This window comes from Rousettus aegyptiacus, unplaced genomic scaffold (genome assembly GCF_014176215.1).
Source record: "Rousettus aegyptiacus isolate mRouAeg1 unplaced genomic scaffold, mRouAeg1.p scaffold_m13_p_1, whole genome shotgun sequence".
Classification (NCBI taxonomy): Eukaryota; Metazoa; Chordata; class Mammalia; order Chiroptera; family Pteropodidae; genus Rousettus; species Rousettus aegyptiacus.
This window is the reverse complement of record NW_023416284.1, coordinates 59,455,680-59,476,877: the sequence shown is the minus strand read 5'-3', so window position 1 is coordinate 59,476,877 and position 21,198 is coordinate 59,455,680. Positions and strand designations below refer to the sequence as shown.

At 33.6% G+C, this 21,198-nt stretch overlaps 1 protein-coding gene across 7 annotated transcripts in view; it reads left to right on the top strand.

The window, feature by feature from the left end:
• COL24A1 (collagen type XXIV alpha 1 chain) overlaps positions 1 to 21,198 on the top strand; it is a 290,158-nt gene that overhangs the window by 221,225 nt on the left and 47,735 nt on the right. For all 7 annotated transcript variants that reach the window (XM_036235919.1, XM_036235902.1, XM_036235897.1 and 4 more), the window contains 4 exons: positions 4,634 to 4,687; positions 4,798 to 4,851; positions 10,269 to 10,322; positions 11,463 to 11,570. In XM_036235919.1, coding sequence (XP_036091812.1) covers positions 4,634 to 4,687; positions 4,798 to 4,851; positions 10,269 to 10,322; positions 11,463 to 11,570 — 270 coding nt within the window. The remainder of the gene's footprint in view (positions 1 to 4,633; positions 4,688 to 4,797; positions 4,852 to 10,268; positions 10,323 to 11,462; positions 11,571 to 21,198) is intronic.

Below are 21,198 nucleotides of genomic sequence, written 5' to 3'. Positions count from 1 at the left end.
TACCAGTTTTTTACACATTGTTTATTGTCTGTCCTCCCCTACCAAAATGTAAGATCCATGAGAATAAGATTGTTGCCTGTCTTTTTCATCATTATATCACCAACTTTGAAAACACAGATGTCCTGGTATATGGCAGGAATTCAATAAAGGGTTGCCATATGGATGGATGAATGTCGTTATGTTCTCAAGCTTTCTGTCAGTTCTTACCCTCTTCCATTCTTAAAAGGATTTTCTGAGAGCAACTTCATCAGCCAAAATTAAACTATGTATAGAATTTATTCGGTGTCATTTTTATTAGTACAATTGCGATGAAGATGTTCTGTATTCCTGCCTTATATCTCTTCCCTTTCTGTTTGCAATGTCAGTTGCTAAACAAAATATGCTTTCTCCTATACTTCTTATTTCTTTGATCACAATGTCCTCTACCTACTTGTAATATTATATAATCTTCAGTTACATAAATCCTATCTTTTATAATCTACTTCAAGCTACCTTCCCCCTGAGCTACTCTAACATCGACCTTTCCCTCTTCTGTAATTCTGTATTTATTGTTTATAGAAGTCATTTGACACAAATATTTTACCATCTTCTGTGCCTAATATTTTTGCTGATTATTTTTCACACACAGATGTTTTTGCTCCCCAATTTTGAATATGACTTCTTTCTTTATTGTAGAATGTCTTGTGTCAAGCCCTGTAAATAATAGTATATAGCATGTACATAAACATAATTTATTTTTAATGATGAATTGATGAGCTATTTGATCTAACATACCCCTACGTAAATTTTTCATGATCATATCTGAAATGAAGACTTAGATACCCAGATTGAATGGATGGCTGGTAGTTAGAAAGCTATTTTGAGTAAACTGATTTTCTCAAGCCTGAAATCTGAAAAAACAACTTTCACTTCCTAACATTCTCTTTGAAGCAAATGTTGAAGTTAGCGCTAAATGTTTGTGAAATTGTTGTGATGACCATCTTCTGTTTCAAATTTATATGTATCTATAAGTGTTTCCTAATCCGAAGAATCCAGTAGATTTACTTGAAATTAGCTTTTCTTTAGGTTGAGAAACCAACCCACTGCTTCCAGCATAATTTAAGAAGCTTCTTAAACTTCCTTAGCTTTTCCTGTGTGTAATTTCTCCACACATTCTCAGGAAAGATAAGATTCTTGGAATATCTTCTTTTAGCCTTGACCAACTACAAAACATTAGGTAGCTAAATCAGCATATTTACTGGCGAACAGTTAAGTATTCTACTGAAAGAAGAAGAATCTTCACCTGTCTAGCAAAAGAATCCCCCCCCCCGACTCCCCATTATTCTGAATAGTCATACATTCTTCAGAAATCCTTCATCAGAGGAAAACTTTTCCCTAGGTTTATTATGGAGTCTGTTTCTCCTTCCTCGTTCCTCAAATGCTCCTGATGCAGTTTTCAGTTCTGGATGTTTTATGCACTAGTTTGATTCCCCTTTCTTTCCTTTAGTCTATCCTATGTCTTTAGGCTTTGGGTCATTTTACCATTTGCTGATGGTTCTATTCTAAACACCCATCCTGTGCCAGATAACCACACTAACTTTATTACTTAGAAATATTAAAGTCATGAATATACCCACTTGTTTCCTACTAACTTTTTCCAAGCACAAATTTGATTTACATAGGAGAATTATGCTTTATTTGGAGTTAGATTATTCTGTTGCACCCTCAAGTTATATTTTTGTTCTCTTTTCTATATGGATATTGTATATACTATCATTTCACTCTAGTAAATTGATGTTAAGCATTATCACCAAGCTTTTCTTATTATGCTAAAATACACATAATGTAAAATTTACCACTTCAACCATTTTAAAGTGTAGAATCTAGAGACAGGTAGTACTTTTACAAATGTTGTGCTGCCATCACATACAACCTAGTTCCAGAACATTTTCATCACCCCAGAAAAGAAGCCTCATACCCTTTAAGCAGTCACTCTCTTAACATAGGTTAAGATAAATTTGTTCGAGACTGAGAGACCCAGAGGACATGGTAGGAATAAGCATTTTATACTGTTGGCATTCATTTTTTAAAGGTAAGAGCAGACACCCATGATTAAGTCAGGCTAAACTTGTGTGAGACAAAGTCCTAGAAATACATTGAATAAATTATGTTCTATCTCAAACTCCTTTTTGCTTTGGGTTGACAAAGGACATCTAATTTTTTACATACAATAAAATAACAATACTAAATCTTCGCTAGGCCTTCACTCCTTAGCATCACACATATATATCCAAACAGCTTATTGGATATCCTCTCAGGCACCTTAAACTCAGTATGTCCCCAACCATAATATCATCGTCCTCCGCAGATCTGATGCTCCTCTTTTTATGTCCTCAAGTCAGTGAACGATACCACCAGACATCAAGATGCCCAAGCCAGTAAATGAATCCTTTCTCTCCTTTCCTCTCCTTTGTCTCTTTCTCTCGTCTCTTGTTATCTCTTAAATTCAGTCAGCCACTTCTTTTGATATCTTAAATATCTCTGGAATCTAGCCACTTTGCCCTACTTTAGTTTAGGCTTTCACCATTTTTTGCCTGAATTATTTTAATAGTTTTCCAACTAGATTCCTTATCCACAGCCATAGCCCTCTCAAAACCATTCTCTACTTAACATGTTCTGTCAGATAAATCTCCAGTTATTCCCCCATGCCATTCCTTCTGCCAGATGACTTTCTCTACTGCTTAGAATACTCATCCTTCAAAATTCAGCTTATCATCACTTTCTTTATAAAATTTGCTCCAACCTCCTCTCAGCCATCCAACTGATCCCACCACCAGTATCATCGGGAAAAATTAATAACATCCCATAACCTTTATAATAGTATTTACTACAATATATCTAGTTTTTACCACAGTAGATAAAAAAAAAATATGTGGTCTTTACCAATACTTATTAGAGTGGAAAGGACCAGAAGAATTATAGTGAAACTCCTAGGAAACACATTTGTTTTTGGTGAGATTTGTATACAGACTTTACAAAGCCAAGAGAGACAGTTGGATTTTTCATGATCATTATAAAAAGTTCTCTGTAAAACTATACATGAAAGTGGTGACAAAGCCATAATCGGCCATCATAGATTTTAGTTTTGTACTTGGCTCATGTGCTCACTCTCACTTCACTCTATAACTACAGCTTTTCACCGATCACTTCTCTCCTGAGTCCTGTTTTATCAATGACGTATAATAATCATATTTACTTGTACAAAGCTCCCTCTTGATTGATCTGACTCTGTTATTTGCTGATTTAGCTCGTATTTTGCTGGTAAGGGTCATGTGTGATAATGGTTTTTTCTTTAGTTATGGGCATGTGCTATAGAAAGCTTTCCAAACTAGCCTTTCTTGCCACTGTTTACTCCATTAAACAGGATTCATTTCCTTTTAAAATTATCGTCTCACAGAATGCACACAAGAAGGCTATAATTGATCTTTCTGTAATAATAAGTCTTGTTAGCCTATTTATGCAATTTGTTCTTCTCCTAGCCTTAGAAAAAGATGAGCCTGATAATTGTCTTTTCTAGGACATTCTTTTTCTCTAATAAACAAAGTAGGAATAAAGGAATCTGAAGTGAAGAGGACAGTAAGGAAGGGGATAAAAGAAGTTACATGCAGAATTCTGTATGCATAACTCTCACCTGACATGACCCTGGGTTGTTACTAGTTTCTGTTTACACACTTGAAAAGGGAAATGTGGTGGATCAGCATTCCTTCTTAGAAGAACTAGGATGATGACAGATTGCTGAATGTCAGTCACTTGATGTGTCTTGGCATTATACGCAGAAACAACTCCTAGTCTTCAACCAAATAAATCTATCACAACAGCTATAAACTTCATTTGGAGAGCACAACACACTTCTACAGTGGACATAGGTGGAAAAGGAAATTTGTCCTCAAACTCTTTATTCCTTTTGTTATTTACTAGCATGGTGTCTTGAGCCTGCCATGACAACTTAACCACAAAATCAGTGGCTTAAAACAACGTAAATTTATTTTCTCTCAGTTCTAGATGCCAGTAATCAGAAATCAAGATGTCTTCAGGGCCATTCTTTCTCCCTAGGCTCTAGAATAGAATCTTTCCTTGCCTTTTGCAGTTTCTGGTGGCTAACAATGTTCCTTAAGGCAGCATCACTCTGGCCTCTACCTCTGTCTTCACAGGGCCCTCTCCTTTGTTGTTTGTGCCTTTTTCTTTCTCTGCATCTCTTATAAGGACACTCGTCAGTGGATTTAGGCCGGCATGGATAATCCAGGGTAGTCTCTTTTTAAGATCATTAACTTAATGATGTCTGCAAAGACACTTTTTCCAAGTAAAATCACATTCACAGATTATGGAGATTAAGACAAAGTCATCTTTCGGTGAACCACCATTCAATTTACTACATTAATCTACTTGGGAAAATAAAACAAAATTCTACATTCTTTCTCAGTCTCCATAATATTCAGTGGTTATTATGTTCTACATTATCTCCAAGAGAGAATCATAATCTCTCTGATATTTAAATTGAATTTTGAAACATTTTGCTACCATTTTAAGTGATATTACCCTATTCTCTAAGCCACATGTCTGTTTACTCTAATAATATAATCTTTTCTTTTCCTAGGGTCATGTGGGTATACCAGGATCAAGAGGTGCCACTGGACAACAAGGGCCCCCAGTATGCTTTGAAATCATTCTTTATAATATTGGCATTTTAAAAAATTAATGTTAATATGTCTTAATTGGTCTCTACTTCATACCTGATTTCTGTTTTGGTTCCTATTAAAGGGTGAGCCAGGTGACCAGGGTGAACAAGGACTAAAAGGAGAGAGAGGATCTGAAGTAAGTTAAAATTGTTTAAGGCAATTTGAAATCTATTGTTGGCTTGAGAAAGCAGGGGTACAAGGAGTTGCTATTTATCGTAATTTAAATGGTCATTCATTCTTTCAGCGGACAGATCACTAAACAGGGCATTTATCAGTAATAGTGTTGAAACATAATTATTGGTTATTTAATGTGTTTTGATGGTCATCTAAATTCCCCTTTACTAGCAGTCTACTCTGGCTTTGTAAAAATTGCCTAAGCTCGTGCCAAAATAATTAATTGTATCTCCTTAGGGTTTCAAGCAGAAAAACCAACAAATATTAAAATCAGCATTGCAGAGTGAAAACACATCAGTCATACCTGTTTAGTTGTTGTAGTCAGGTATTGGCAGAAATAGTTTATGTGACACAGACTCACAATTGGTTTAAAATATTTTTTTACATTAGACAAATCAATTATTTGTTATCAAGAAAAATAAAAATCTGTTAGCTGATTGAATTTAGTCATCTCTTTTCCTGTGTAACAATAGATGGTGCTTCAACTTTATCTAACAACTGACTTTGTAATTTCTACCATCAGTTCATTACTGCCCTGCTTTTCATGACATTCTGTTTTTAAATTAAAATGTACTGTATTTTAATAATAAATTAGGTGAGAATATATAAAAAGTAATGAGATTGAGACCATATTTCTCATAATTTGTTAAGCAGTCTTTAGCCATACTTGTGTTTCCCACTTGTGGGAGTAGGTAATAAAATTGGGTTGAATCTGATACTATGTTGTCGTTCACTCACTTAGACGCCATTTTGAATAGTCTTGGCATCTACCTAGAAACTCCCTGTCAAGTTCCTTAGTAAAAAAGAACTAATAAATAATTTTTAAAAATCCCATTAAATGCAAGTCTTAACAAGAAAAAAATGCAGAGAAAGAAGGCAGTTGTCTCCTTCACTTAGAACTTTTCATATCCAAGCTGAGAAAAGTGGTGGGGAAAACTGTGAACCTAGAATACTGCTACTGCTTTCATGTATATCGCTTATATTTGCAATAAGTACTCAAATGTTTTTCCAAGGTTTGATTATAAATTTTCTAATCTTTTACAACTAGTACTTTCATATTCTCAATGTTTTCTTTTTCCTTTTTGCCATGTCGCATGAAGAAGAAATTTTTTGATGTTTGTTAGTTAAAATTATGCCAGTGAAAATCAAATATTCTTACTAGACAAGTAAATCTCTAGACAACTGAATCTCAGCTTGCCCTGGTTATCAGAGGTGAAAGGTGGTGAGGAGCCAAAGTTTATACTCTGTATAATCCAGAGGAACTAGTACTTTCCTACTCTGGGCAGTGCTTGCATACCAAGGTTACATTTTTTTTAAAGCCTCTTAGGACTTAAAATAGTCATAATTGCTACAAAGATAATCACTAAGTATTGCATGCACACTTAGGGACACCTTCACTGGCCAGGTAGATCTTGTCCAGTTGCTGTCATATTTTTGTGAAGCTTTAAATTTGTTTTTCAGATTTGGAAATGGCCCTTTAAAATCTTGTGGACAGCCTGCTTATTTTTCTGATGAAGAAATTCAAATCCCAGAGAGATTGAGTTGTCTAAGATCACAGAACTAGTTAGCAGCAGAACCAACACTAGAAACTTTATTTCCTGGCTCTCATTATCATACAAAAGCCTCTATTACTTTGAAATCTGATTAATTTTACTTAACCAACTAATTTACTCATTGGGCTCTCTGTCATGAGAATGTGGGTACTATATAGAAAAACTTAGAGCAAGTCAAAACTAACTGCAGAGCCACTACATTCTTTAAAGACTTTTATAATGCAAATGTAGTAAACTGTCTTATAATAGCTTTCAACAACTGACTCAAGCCAAAATCTTTCTTACCTCCCAAAACAAAATTCCAGATTTTAGGGAACTGACATTTCTTGGTTAAAAAAAAAAAAAGTATAATTCTTGCCTAACTCTCTAAATCTGTTTGTGTTTTAAAGCTACCTTCTTTAACAAAGTTAGAACTAGAAAGTATTGAAATAATTATCTTTCAGCTTTATTTAAATAAAAAACAAACAAGGATTTAGATTGTAGTGGCACATTTTAAAATGTTTGTTATACAAAAACTCAGACTACCTTCTTCAGTATTCTGTGAACTGGTACAATCCCAATGAACGGAAAGCGTTTTAAATGGATATGATTTCAAATGAGCCATTCTGTTTTCCAAAACTAGCCAGAAAAAAAAGAGAAAGCACTTTTTTCACACACTCCAAAGACTACCTATAAAATTATTTTGTCTTTCCTATTACAAGAACAGAAAAATTTGTTGATTTATGAGGTACTTATATTTTAAATAAAATGAGTAAGTCAAGTTTGAAAGTAGCATAGAATACTGGTAGCTTTATTATATTTGAATCCTGGGGATTGGTTGCAGATACTTTTTTTTTTCTTTTTTTGATACCAACTCACTTAGACATCTGCCAACACCTTATATGACAACGCATTTTCTTTGTCCACATCTATAATTTCTAACTGAATAGACCACTTCTGTGTAGGATTAATGTTTAGTAATGCTTGGTTCTTAATTTAGTTATAAAGCTACACAGCAACTCCAATATTGATTTTTTTTAATACACAAATTCAAAAAAGTACCAATGTTCTGTACTTTGTTGATTTTTATGTATTTAAAACCTCCATTGGTAAACTGTTTTTTCTAGATGACATACTTTCTTTTAGTTATGGTGACAGTAATTATAACAAAGAAATCTTTCCTGAATTGAACATATAAAAACAGTTTCATTATTTATTAAACACTTTTTGTGTTCAGTGGATAGATTTTGCCACAATTGTGCTATTACAAGTAACAAAATACACTTTAAAAATAATTTCATAGCCATACTTTTCCTTCAGTATTTTTCTGTTGGGAGCTACTTCCTATAACCCGTCCAAGTCTGAATAACACTCTAGTTTTCATAATGATGGACCCATATATATGTAGATTTTGGTGCACAATGTTTACCTCTTCTGAAATAATCCCTAAAGTAATGGTCATCTCAAAATGTAATTAATTTGTGATGATATGTAAATTTCTTTATTTTATTATTGGAATGTTTAGAATAAAACACATACATGTGTAGCATTTCTGAACCTTAGACCATAAATTTAGGTATCCTAAAGTATAACTTTGTTAATGTTCTTTATAATGGAACTTAACATCTTTTCTGAATGCCCATCCTGCTTGGTGGTAGAAACCTAATTGGTGGAACTCTAATCAATTGACAGCCTTTGACTCCACTCAAACATCCTGCGTTTGATTTAGAGTTTTCTCCATTCACTTTCTTTTCAAGTTTGCAATTACATTCTGAGTGACAATGGTAGGGAAAGGGGAATGGGAAGTGAGTTTGGTCTTCAGTCATCATCTATTCACATTATCTTTTTGGCCCCCTGTTGCCATCATCCCACCATGTTGGCATCTACCTTGGCCCTCCAGGCAGAAGTTCTTTGATCCATGTTGGCATGTACTGCTGTTTTCTCATCTCAGGGGCAAAGTCTCCATACATAGGCCTCTCAGGGCCATGCACTACTGTTTTGGGCCACATGAAACTAACTTTCTGCTGCTCCCCACACCATGCTGGGTGCTTTCAAGACTCAGACTTTCTCAAATTCATTGGGCTAGACCTCTCATGCAGAGATTTCTACTCTCTTGCTGACAGTGCAGTTTATGTGGACTTCTCAATGAGAACGTTAGTCTCTCTAGCCATCAACTCTGTGCCCAAATCCCCAAACTTATCTACCGGTATTATTTTTTCTACCCACCCTGAGTCTTGAGGGCAGAGTTGAGTAAACAGTTCTTCTCAGAGATACCTGTCAGTATTTAACAGTCCTGCTTCTCTGCTTCTCTTCTTAACTTTCTCCAACTTGAAGATCTTTATATCCCCTTAGGTAGGAAAATTTATCTCTTACATTACTACAGTTCTTCTAAATCTATTCTTTATGGCATGAATTTTATGACTTGAATCCTTTATAATTTTGATTTCTGATAATCAAAGTTAGATGTTTAATAGTTCAAAATTGGGGATTTTGTATTTTAAAAAATAGCTTCTTCTCAAACTACTATATTCTCTAACCCACCATGATTTTCAGAAGACTATTTTGAAATTCAGGAATCTAGAACAAATTTTATCACTTTGCATAAAAAGAAATACTACGAAGGAAAAAAAACACACTGTTTAACATTTTAATATTATCATGACTCATACTATTTTACTTATTTTACTTCTTTATTTTCTTCTGAAAAATATATATTATAATAGAGATCATATGTTCCAGAAATTGTATCTACTTCAGCTAAACCCAAGTCACCAACTACCCTGTTTTCTGATTTCTTTACACTTAGAAAGACTTTACATCAGTGACTTTTTAAGGCAAGTAAAATAATTGGAAGTAGAATCCTTGAGTCATATATCTCTCCATTACCAAATTCTACAAAGTTGGATATTTATCTCTTATATAAAATGCCCTTTTTCTCTTTGACTAGATAGTCTATTTCTTCTTAAAATGTTTAAGCTTATTTTTAGAAGATGTAATATCTTAAGAAATTGCGTTGTTATTGTTATCATATTGAATCTTTAGCACAATTTATCTTCAGATTTGAATAACATTTCATTTTGGTGGAATTATTCTGTTTGTGAGAACTTTTGATGACTTCTGAGAAATGTGTCTGGTAATGACAATATGCTTCTCTTTTTATTTGTGAACTAGGTCACTCTTTTCCACATTTTTCATTTTAAAATAATTTTAGGATATCATCAGAATAATGGCATGATTTGCACGGGTGAAGTTTCTAACTATCCTGGCAGACCAGTTACTGCTGAATCAATTATGATTTAAAACATCTCACACATGGAAAAACAAACAGTTCCATGGGAAATAAATATCTTTTCTTTGATTCGCAAGTATGTTCTTCTCTATGCTTCCAGGTAGCACATTTTAGGCTTGTTGTGTTATGTCTGTTACTACACTGTAAGTGCCTTGTGATCAGGAACTTTGATTTTGCATTCCCAGCTCCTAACAAACTCCTGATACATAATACTCAGTAAATGTTTGCTGAATTAAGTAAGAATTTAGTCACTTTCAATAGGGAGACAAAGGTCCTGCTTCTCTGTGGGGACACTTGTTAAATAATCTATTCAGTTTCCCCTTAGAACTCTAATTTAAATTCTTAAATCCTAGAATTTGGAGTTAAATGGAAATTCATAGATTATCTGATCTAATTCTCTCAGTTTCAGTTGAAGAAAATGACTCCCATTCAAAGTTAAATGTCAGTCCTAGTAATATAAAACTAGTTATTAGCATCCAGGTGTCTGAGTTTTTTGTTCTGCCTTTGGTTTAATTAAGTTTATTACAATCGGTTGACAACTGTGCTTTACATTTTTAGGGTCCTAAGGGGAAAAAAGGAGCTCCTGGTCTTTCTGGGAAACCTGGGATTCCTGTAAGTAACAAGAGCTTTCATCTTTCTTGTTTTTCTTAATAGAACTGGCAACTTTAGCAAACAGAAAAGTTTGGAGCCAATTATGACAAGTGTTAGATAAATCAAATTGTCTTCAAAAAAAAAAAATTTTAAACCCATGCTGGAACACAGAGGGAACACAATATGACCATTAGCTCAAAACCAAGCTTACTGTTTAAATCTAAGTCTATGCTTTTGAAGGATGCTATTTTCTAGTGTTATGGAGCCCTCTCTGTGGACTCATGCTACTCTCTCTGATGGTGAACCACTAAAAAACAGGGAACTTGGAATTATGACCAAATGGTGACAAGGGTCAAAGATTTTCAAGCATGAATAGAAGGACATGAGCTGGATTTTAATTGAAGGACTTGGTCTCATTTTTCTGGTAAATAGAATAGAAAATCTTAGGGAAAAAAATGTAAACACTTTCGTCACAGAGCAAAAATTAATTTTACCTTAGCTGTCAGTTTCCTCTTCTGTGGCCAGGCAAATATGTGTTGACTGGCTTATTAGCAAAAACTTCCTGCTAGTCTCCCCTAGCCAAGGGCTATATGCCTGCTTTGGGTGGCCTGGGTTGGTTTAAAAAAAAATAGACTAAATAAACATAAATTATAATACATTCAAATGAGAGATTTCTCCAAATAAATTCCAGTTGCCCAAGATAGAAACAAAATGTTCAGACCTTTTCTCAGTAATGTAATTATCTAATTCAAATGGCTACAAAAAAGAGCTGTAATTTTTTTCTTTAGAAAATAATACAAGGTTTCGCAGATGGTGTATGACAGCCTATATCTTAAGCTGACAGGTGCATATAGCTATCTTTTCTCTACAGCTGGATAAAGCATGGGCACAATGAGAAATACCAGAGAATTTTACTAAAACTGAAAATGTTACACAGAAAATTGCTGATTGCTTGGCATATTTGTTTAGGAAACTTTTAAAAACAGTTACCTCATCTGTTGAATCCAAGTAATAAACCATTAAAGAATCCAAGAAACAGGAAAATTTATCCTAGTTCAGGATGTTAAAATGTAAACATCCCTCTTCATAAATATAAAGGTATTTGTCGTTTAATTATCTGTATAGCATCTCTCTATGACCCAGTAATTTTTAATTACCAAGGGATTTCCAGGCCTACCTGGGCCAAAAGGCATGCAAGGATACCATGGAGCAGATGGCATTTCAGGAAACCCTGGAAAAGTTGGCCTACCAGGAAAACAGGGACTTCCTGTGAGTAGATTGAATATCTCTGCTTTTTATTCTTTATGTGTAAGTGTCTCCTGCTAAACCATAGATATTTTATCTGTCTTTCTTAGCTTTGACATGGGCTCAGATTAAGCCAATCATTTATTTAATAATAACTATTTTGGAATTGTGTTTATGATTTCCAGGGGATGTCAATGGGTATATTCTCTTGGATATTTTATATCTAATAACCCATATTTTTATTAATTTATGCCATTTTTACACATATAAAACTTATAGATAAGGACCATAAAGAATCAAAATTTTAGGGGCTACACAGCCTAACTCTGCTTTGAGTTCGTCAAATGTCTTAAGCCACTTTTGGAACATTAAGCATTGACAGTAACTCAATTACCGTATCAGAGTCTAACTAAAAACAAATGGCACACTCAAATGGGGCAATTGAGGAGGATTTAATAAATTTACAAAAATGTAAGTAAGGCTAAGGGAAACCAAGATGGGACTCAAAGGCTAGCAACAATGGGAAGACATTTCAACCCTTAGAACTAAAGAAGTAAAGGTAAAAGAACAATTATCAAATTTGGAGAAAGTAGTTTGCATCATAGGAGGGAGCCATTTCACAGGAGTTGAGACTTTCAATAGAAGGATTCAGCCAATAAACTGCAACCCAGCAAATAGAGAGGATCCAGAAGAAGAGAAATTTCCTTCCCCTGTTTTCTAATCCCGTGCCAGTATGTCCCACTAGCCAAACTCATCACCAAATAAGGTTGATAGTAGGAACAGTCTTCCCTGATGGGGAGAAGTAGTTTATCACTCACGTGATTTAGAATTACCAGTGTCTGATGATAAAAAAGAATTACTTTAAAAATTACTACTGACAGTGCATTCCCTTAAAGCCTGTACCAGGGTGGACTTCTTCCCATCCACTTCCACTTTGTATATCAATGACCAGCAGCTAGAGTAAGGGAGCCTGCTGGGTCATAGAGCAGGTTGAGAAGGGCAAAATTGGATCTAGAAAGGCAAACAAAACAGCTAGCCAGCTCTGTTTACATTCTCATATATATGTGGCCTGTATCAACAGTCTGTGCTATTCATTAGCAAACTATACCTGGTGAACCAAGTTGGCTTGTTTTTGTATGGCCCATGAGTTGGGAATGGTTTTTAAATTTTTAACGGTAGTAAAAATAAAAAGAAGAATGTTTTGTGACACATGATAATTACATGAAATTTAAATTTTAGTATTCATAAATTAATTTTATTGGAACACAGTCATATCTTATCATTTTAGTTATTGAAGAGATGAAATATTTATTCTTATCTTCTATTGTCCTATAAGAGTTTCTCCATAATAATAATGGCAAAAACTCATACAATGCTTAGTATGTGTCAGGTACTATATAAGTGTTTGTGTTGACTCATTTAATCTTTATGGTCTTGTAAGATAGATCCAATTATCATCCTTATTTTATATAGGAAGAAACCGAAGTCAATTATACCTCAATTTAAATAAATAAATAACCAACCAACCAACCAAGCACTGATATTGTCATTTTCATAGACACAACTACAAAGAGAGCCTAACACCATATTCTTTGCTCTTAATTAAGGCCCCTCACTTGTATATTCTGATATTTTATTTTCTAGTTAGTTTTTACTGGTTTAAATGAATATTATTAATTTAAGTTGTATCTATATAACTGATTTTATTTATTTCTAATAATTTACTGTTGTGATTCTGCTGAGTTCTTAAGTAGATAATATTTTCTTCAAGTAATGACAGATTCATCTCTTTCATTTTTCTTTCCACATAAGTTGGAAGGGACGTTCAATACTATGTTAAACAGTAGCAGCAATAGTGGACATCCTTCTACTGCTCCAGATCTTAGAAAGAATACATCTAAAATTTCTCTTAAGAATATCCATCATCTTCATTCTGTATTTTTATTGTCTTGTACTGGCTTTTAGGTTTTTGTTTCTTTTTTTTCTTTCTTGATACTCATTGGATAAACTGAATTTTCTTCCATTTGTTCAAAAGTTGCCCATTCTTTTTTGGTTGATATTCTTGTAGTAGTTCCATTAAACTTAAGAATCAATTACATATTTATGTAACTATTGATTTATCTAATATATCGTTATTGGTATCTTCCATCTAACAAAGCAAGTACTTATGTGTGCTCTCATGTCCTTTTGTTTTTATAAACTACTCTTCACCTTTACCATTTTTTTATATTGCCTTGAATTTTGACTTTTAGTTTTTATGCATTTATTTTCTCTTTTGATTTGCTTTGTTTATTTTAAGAGAGTGGCAAACTTAATTAAGCTATTTGGTCACTGTCATTTTCAATATTCCTTGTAGAATCTACTATATTTGTTTTTATTATTATTTGAGTGCTTCCTCCAAAAGGTATTTTCAACGTAGGTGTTTGTGAGGCAAACCTTTTGAAGCCTCATATGCCTACAGATATATATTTATTTCTCTTTCACATTTATATGACACATTTGACAATGTACTTGAGTACAGTTTCTAGTCAATACAGTAAGGTTCTAGTCAGTGAAATGAAAAAAAAAATAAAAGTCATCTAGATTGGAGTGAAAGAAATAAAAAATATAAACTAGTAAGTAAATTTAGCAAGGTTGCAGGATGCAAGATCAATATACAAAAATGATTTGTATTTCTATATACTAACAACAAACAATGATAAATTCACATTTAAAGAGCAATACTTACAATAGTATCAAAATGGGATAATCTCACCCCCCAAAATGTGCAAACCTGTGTACTGAAAACTATAAAACATTACTGACAGAAAGACTCCATACTATATCAGTTTTCCTGTATGTTGGCAATATCGTAAAACATTAAACACACACCTATTATATGACCCAGACATCCTATTCTTAGCCAAGAAAAATGAAAGCATATGTCCACATAAAAACTTGTACATGAATATTCATAGCAGCTTTCTTTGTAATAACCCAAAACTAGAAGCAACTTAAATCCAACAAAAGGTAAATGGCTAAACAAAGGAGTATAATGAAAAAGAAAAACAGTAGGCAAAAATGGGCACATACTGTATGATTCTACTTATATTAAATTCTGGAAATTGTAAACTAATCTGTAGTGACAGAAAGCAAATTAGTAGTTTTCTGGAGATGAGAATAGGTGTGGGGAGGTGTGGTAAGGATGGCTTACAAAGGGACAAAAGAACATTTTTGGGGTAGTGGATGTATTATCTTGGTTGTGATCATGGTTTCCCAGGTATATTCCTTATGACAATTTATATCAATTATACCTTACATAATTAATAATTTTTATAATTTTATAAGTTTTATATGAGGGAGGAGGGAGAGAGACACCAAGTGGTTAGTAAGAGTTAATAAATTAGGAATGATAATTGTGGTGGGGAAAGTAGGAAGGAAACATTCTAGGCAGAGGCATAGCATATGCAAAGCTGGGAAGAACATCATGTGTTTGAAGAACTAGAACAAGACCAGTTAGGGCTAAAGTTTAGTGAGCAAGGCATAGAGTGATAGCATTTGATTCTGTTGAGGCACACAAGGTCCACGTCATGGTGGATATTAAAGGACATATTAGGGATATTGCACATTATCTAAAGACATTAGAAACCCATCGATGAACCCATACTTGTCAAATTTTACATTTTCAAAGGAATTCCTCTGGCTCCAGTATGAAAAATAGATTGGAAGGGAGAAAGATTAGACGCAGGAGACTAATAAGAATACTATTAACAGTATTTCAGGCTACACGTGTTCATAGTTTGGACTATACTGGCGAACTGGAAATGGAAAGAAGTGGATAAATTTAGGTAGTATTTAGGAGTTAACTTTAACAAGACTCGATATTTGATTATGGAAGGTGAGGGAGAGAGAGAGAGATATCAAGGATAACTTCCTAATTTTTAACTTATGCGATTTTCTAACTCTATGCACTGTGGTACCCGTCACAAAAAAGCAAACAGAAGAAAGTAGTACAATAACTAGAGAAGGAACTGTGATTCCTATAGAAATTATTCTTAAATGAGAACTTTGGCCATATTTAAATACTAGAAGGACCTAGTAGAGTTGGAGAGGCTTTAGACATAATCTAAGGAAAAGAGAATCTGAATCTGAATTGGTCAGACAACAAAACCTGCATATTCTAGCTCCATTTCATTAGTTCTACTTCTAGTTGGGGTTCATTATTTAAAAACAGATTCTGCGCTACATGTCTCTTTACATATGGCTAATATAAAAAAAAAATCTCATTGAATTTTGTGATGAAATAAATTGAAATGAATTATAGTAATGTCGAATACCTCTCAGGGCCACGAAGCTGAATGGTATCTGGTATTGCCATTAGTAAGCAATTGGGTATCAGATCATAAATCATCAACTTCTACTTTTTAGCATTTTGAAAGAATGAGTTAGAAAAATTTTACATGCATACTTAAAATAACAGAATGTCATAAGTATTGAAGTGTTTTGTATTCATGAAAATAAAAACAAAATAATTTTTCCTTAAGGAACTCCCTTTTGAACCTCAAAGTTTACACATGCTATTGGTATTTATGAATATAGAAATACTTTCTATAAATGTTTCTTCTTCCTGTAGAATATTTGCTGTGAAAGTAAAATGATAATACTTTTTAAGGAACTAGTCTGTTCAATGAAATTAGGTAGCAGTGGCTAAACCGGTCTTTAGGAAAAGTGATTTCTAAGATAATTACTTCTAAAAACCTACTATGTTAAAGAAAAATGACAAGAGAAATTAATACAGTCTCTAAATACTAACAGATTCTCTCAGATATTTTAACAAAGGATAAAGACAGCTTTCCACTGGTCTTTTTTTTTTTTTTTTTTTTAATCATGGCACCATGGTGTTTTTTGGCTTACCTTTAAAGACTGCTGGATTTTTCCACCGAGAAAAATATTTATTCTGGGATTTCTAGCATTATGCAACTGCCCGATTTTCCTAAACAAACAAAAAAAAAGTTTTTTGTTTTTTTGATGTGGCCAAGGAGTTTAAAGAATTCCTGGCATATTTACTCTGCGTTTCAATGTTTTTTTAAGGTCACATGACTATAACTGAAGAACAACATTGGGGAGGCTCACAGTTGCCTATGTGAATTTGCTTCTGTACAAATGAGTGTTTTGAGACTAGTCAACTTAGCACATCTGCAGTAAATGAGTCTACATGCTGTTTTCATTGAGTTGGACTTCTGTACAAGCATAGTGCCTCAATCATTTATGAAGAAGGAAAACAACTTATCCCTGCGAAGATCATAAATCCACTTGTCATCAAAATGAAGGCATACCAGTCTTTTTATTTTTTATTGCTGCACTAGTAAAATCAGTTATTGGGAAGGAGAGAAAGAAACAAAACTAACAATTTGATTTAGGACAAATCGAGTCCTTTTGATCTTGACTTTGCAGTTTGTCAGGTAAACATAGGCTTAAGTGTTGTCCAAAATGAGATGCTTGTCCTAAAAGAACATTGAAAGTTTTGTTTTCCACTTGTGGATTGTGTCCAATATAAGAAGGAAAAACACACTTCATCAGCCCACTCGTAATCCAAGTGTAGAGTAGCAGCATCACCTTGGGAGGTTCTGTTTGAAACACCAGCAGCCCTGCCACCTGTCTGGGCTGTGTGTTCTGTAGTCTATGAGCTAGTCACACTAAAGAAACTTCTGTTTCTAAGAAGATACATTTCTTTCTTGCAGTATTTTGGAGAACGAAACATACCTGCATTGACCATACCTCCGTTCAGCAAATCCCGTCAACTCTTGATTATTAAGGGATTGATTATGCAGTTATGGCTAATCTTGATTACTACTTTCTCCCTCTTCTCACCCCTGCTCTTTGTTTTGGCCCATCTTCTGTTCATAAGGAACTCTTTCAGAGTAGATGAAACTTAGTCAATTTTGCTGATTAGCAACAAAATGAAATATTTGCTAAAGGATTAACTTTCCTAGTTGAATCTTCAAGAACTCCCAATACAATCAAGTTCATACTCTCTGTGGAATGTTGTTCCTTCATGATCTGGCCACTGTTTACATATCCAGTCTTATATTCTACCCTTCTCATGCTGTGCGTTTCAGCTATAATAACAGCTAACAATTATTAAATACTTACTATATGTCAGGCAGGTGCTGAATATGTATAAAATTAATATTCGGCCCCTCTCTCTAACCTTAGGGTGAACAACTTTTTGGTCTTTCAGGACCGAATTGAACTGTCACTTCCTTTCAGGCACTCTTTTTTACTCCGCAGTCAGAGTTAAGCATGTCTGCTGTGTACTTCTGTACACTCTGTACACTGCTTCCACAGAGCATGGATCATGTTATTTATCTTCATGTCTAATTACTTATCTTCCTGTCTTTCTCTCCCAGGAGATTGTAAACTCCTGTAGAATTGGGATTGTGTTTTATTCATCTCTGTATCTCTAGACCTAGTACAGCATCAAGCCCATAGAAGAAGCTCAGTAAACATTTGAGGAATGAATGTTCTTGTGTATAACTATGATTTGAGGGACCTGATATTGAAATTAAGATGTGTTAGCTACTTAACATCTTAAGCATCATCTATAAAATGAGTACAATAATACCTAATTCATATGGTTTTTATGAAGTGTTTAGTACACTGCATGGACTTATTGAGTTACCATCTTTTAATCATATTAAATATTGATGGTTAAGCTAACATTTATTCATTCAACAAATATTCCTTATATAGCAGTGAACAATATTGGCAAAGAACTGCCCTCATGAAACATACATGAAACAGCAAAAAATTGCTGACATTTGACTCTTTTTGACCCCCCCCCCCAAAAAAAGTCACTATTTAATATGGATCAACCAGATAATTGGGTAAGAAACTATAAATAAATAAATTAGTTAATTCTAAATTGTGGTTAAGTTCTGTGAATAAAATCCATAGGGTTTTGAGATAGAGCGTAATGAGAAACAGATTATAGATGAGGCAGCTATGGAGGCCTCACTGAGAAGATTATACTTCAGCTGAGGACTAAAGGTAAGACTGAGCCAGGGAAGAAATGCCATAGGAAGAGCTAAAATGAAAAAAAAAAAAAAATGCAGTCAGAAAGACTTTGACATATTCACAGTATTATCGGAGGATCAAATAAGATAGTATGGATAGATATGTTCTTTTGAAATAAAATATGGACATTTCATTGTCCAGAGTGGTGTGCGACTAGACATGTCTAAGAACCAAAGTATAGATGAAATATCCTCTTTCAGTCCCCATTAGTCCTGTGATTATGGATTGAGACCTGGGTAAAGGAGATTTCATACAATACACTCATTTTGTCCAGTGTTACAGTGGCATTTGCACTGTCTTTATTACAGGGTTGATAAACTGCCAGTTCTAATGGAAATGTGTAAATAATTTCTGTGAGGTAATACAATGTTGAAATGCCTATATTCATTAAGGCTGAACAAGAGTTAGTTTTGTATACTCCTAGAAACAGACCTAAGTCAAGCAGACCTGTCTTTACTACCTTAAGACTTACCTTGACCCTGCTCTGCGTTCCATAAGCTTTATTAATATGTTTAGAGATTCAAAACTAAAGTCACCTCCTAACTTTAGTATACAACTTATTTATAAATCTTATTTCTAACATTTGGCCACATTACTTATGATTGGCACTGGAGGGAAAGTTATAAATGCTACCTTATTTATATATAATGTAGCCTTGCATATAATCACCTAATAATTACTATCCCACACATTTTTAAACAGCTGGTTCTTTCCTAGGAGGGATATATTTAGTAAACCAAATAAAATGAGAAATTCCTAGTTAAACAGAAGTGGTTTTAGTAGCTTGGAGTAAAGGAAGCAAAGTATTACTTTTACAACTCATTGGTTTGCTTTCTTAACCAAAAATGTAGTATATATGTTGTGTAATGTAAAAAAAAAAAAAAAAAACTTCAGGGCATCATAGTTATTTTTTTGTACTGCACAAAGTAAATTAATTTTAATTGCTATATTTTCACACAGTAAATAACTATACCAACGTGATGCTGTGAGCACAGAGAGTACTTGGCAGTAGGGAAAGGAAACAACTATTTTCCTAGTAGTTTTCAAGGGTAGCATTTAAAAGAAAAACATTAACTAATTTGAAGGTCAGTGTAATTTTAAATTTATCATTCTACTGTTTAAAAATCGATCAGATTAACATTAAAAATATTTATCATTTTACTCAACATAATTTTCCTCTGCTAATCCTCTTGAAAATATCAGTTTTTTCTGTTGCCTGTATTAAACAATTTTTTTTCTTACTTCTCAATATACTTGTTTCAATCCTAATGAGAATAAGGCAGCTAAATTAAGGGGCCTGGGAAATAACAAACATGGCGACATTCTCTTTGCTATGTGCTACTATTAAATACAAACGAGTCATCATTGTTCCAAAATCTTTCTCTGTGTCTATCCTCTAAATGTGTACATGTCACTCCATATCCCTTCCCAGATATTTCCACTGAGTTCCAGAATGAAGGCAGATTTATTCTTAAATTATTCTTTTCTTTCCCCACAGAGAAATCAAAATAAAGGCAACTCTATTTCTTTCCTTAACTGACATCCGATTAAATAAAGCAATTCAACTATACTGCCATTTTAGTTTCTGATCCATAGAAGACAATCGATAAAAGTGACTTTTATTGTTGATGCTGTTGTTGTCATTGATGTTGTTGTTATTGTCATTGTCATTACTGAGCCAAGTGTATGTTTTCTTAGAATCCCAAGCCTTAAGCAGCCATCAGTTTCAGTCTTGTCAAAATTGACACTTTCCTGCAGAGTTCAAAACCAATTTATGGGTACAAATTTACAACCAGTAGATCTGGAGATCTAAAAAACAACATAGTAATTATAGTCAACGATACTGAATTATAAACTTCAAAGATGTTTAGAAACTAAATCTTAACTGTTCTCAACACAAAAAAGAAATAATAAATAATGTAACATTACTACTATAGTAATCATATTGCAATATATAAATGTATTAAACTAACACATTATAGACATAAATTTACACAATATTATATATAAATTAAAAACAACAACAACAATTTAAGCAGGCAGTTAGGCTCCTGAGGGTAATGAAGTCTCCAGCCATGACATGTCATGTACTCTTATCATTCTATTAACTTTTTCAAGACATTTCTGAACAAATTAGTAGCAACTGTGATTTAATTTATTTTTTAAAATTTGCTCAGCATGACCTACCCTTTGCTGATGGGTTTTAGTCAAATAATTTTTAAGACATTAGAAAGAATACCTAGGAATTAACATCTGTTTCTCTTGAAAGCAATTACTCATCCATCTGTGTATTCATAATAAAAAATATTTGTTCTCTACTTGTATGAAACATCATTTGGAACTTTGTACAGAACACTCTGCTACTGTCCTCAAATTTCTCTCTAAGAAACCAACATGAACAGCGAATGACTTGGAGCATGTTCAATGTGCTATATTAAATGTCTGATAACACTGTAAGTAAAATAGCTTCTAGTATACAGTTAGTCCTAAGGACTAGTGTTATGGTCCTTATAATTCTCAACTAAAAATACCTTTTGACTTCAGGAGTGTTCCACAGTATCTGAATGTCAATTGTCCGTGTATCACATGAAAGATT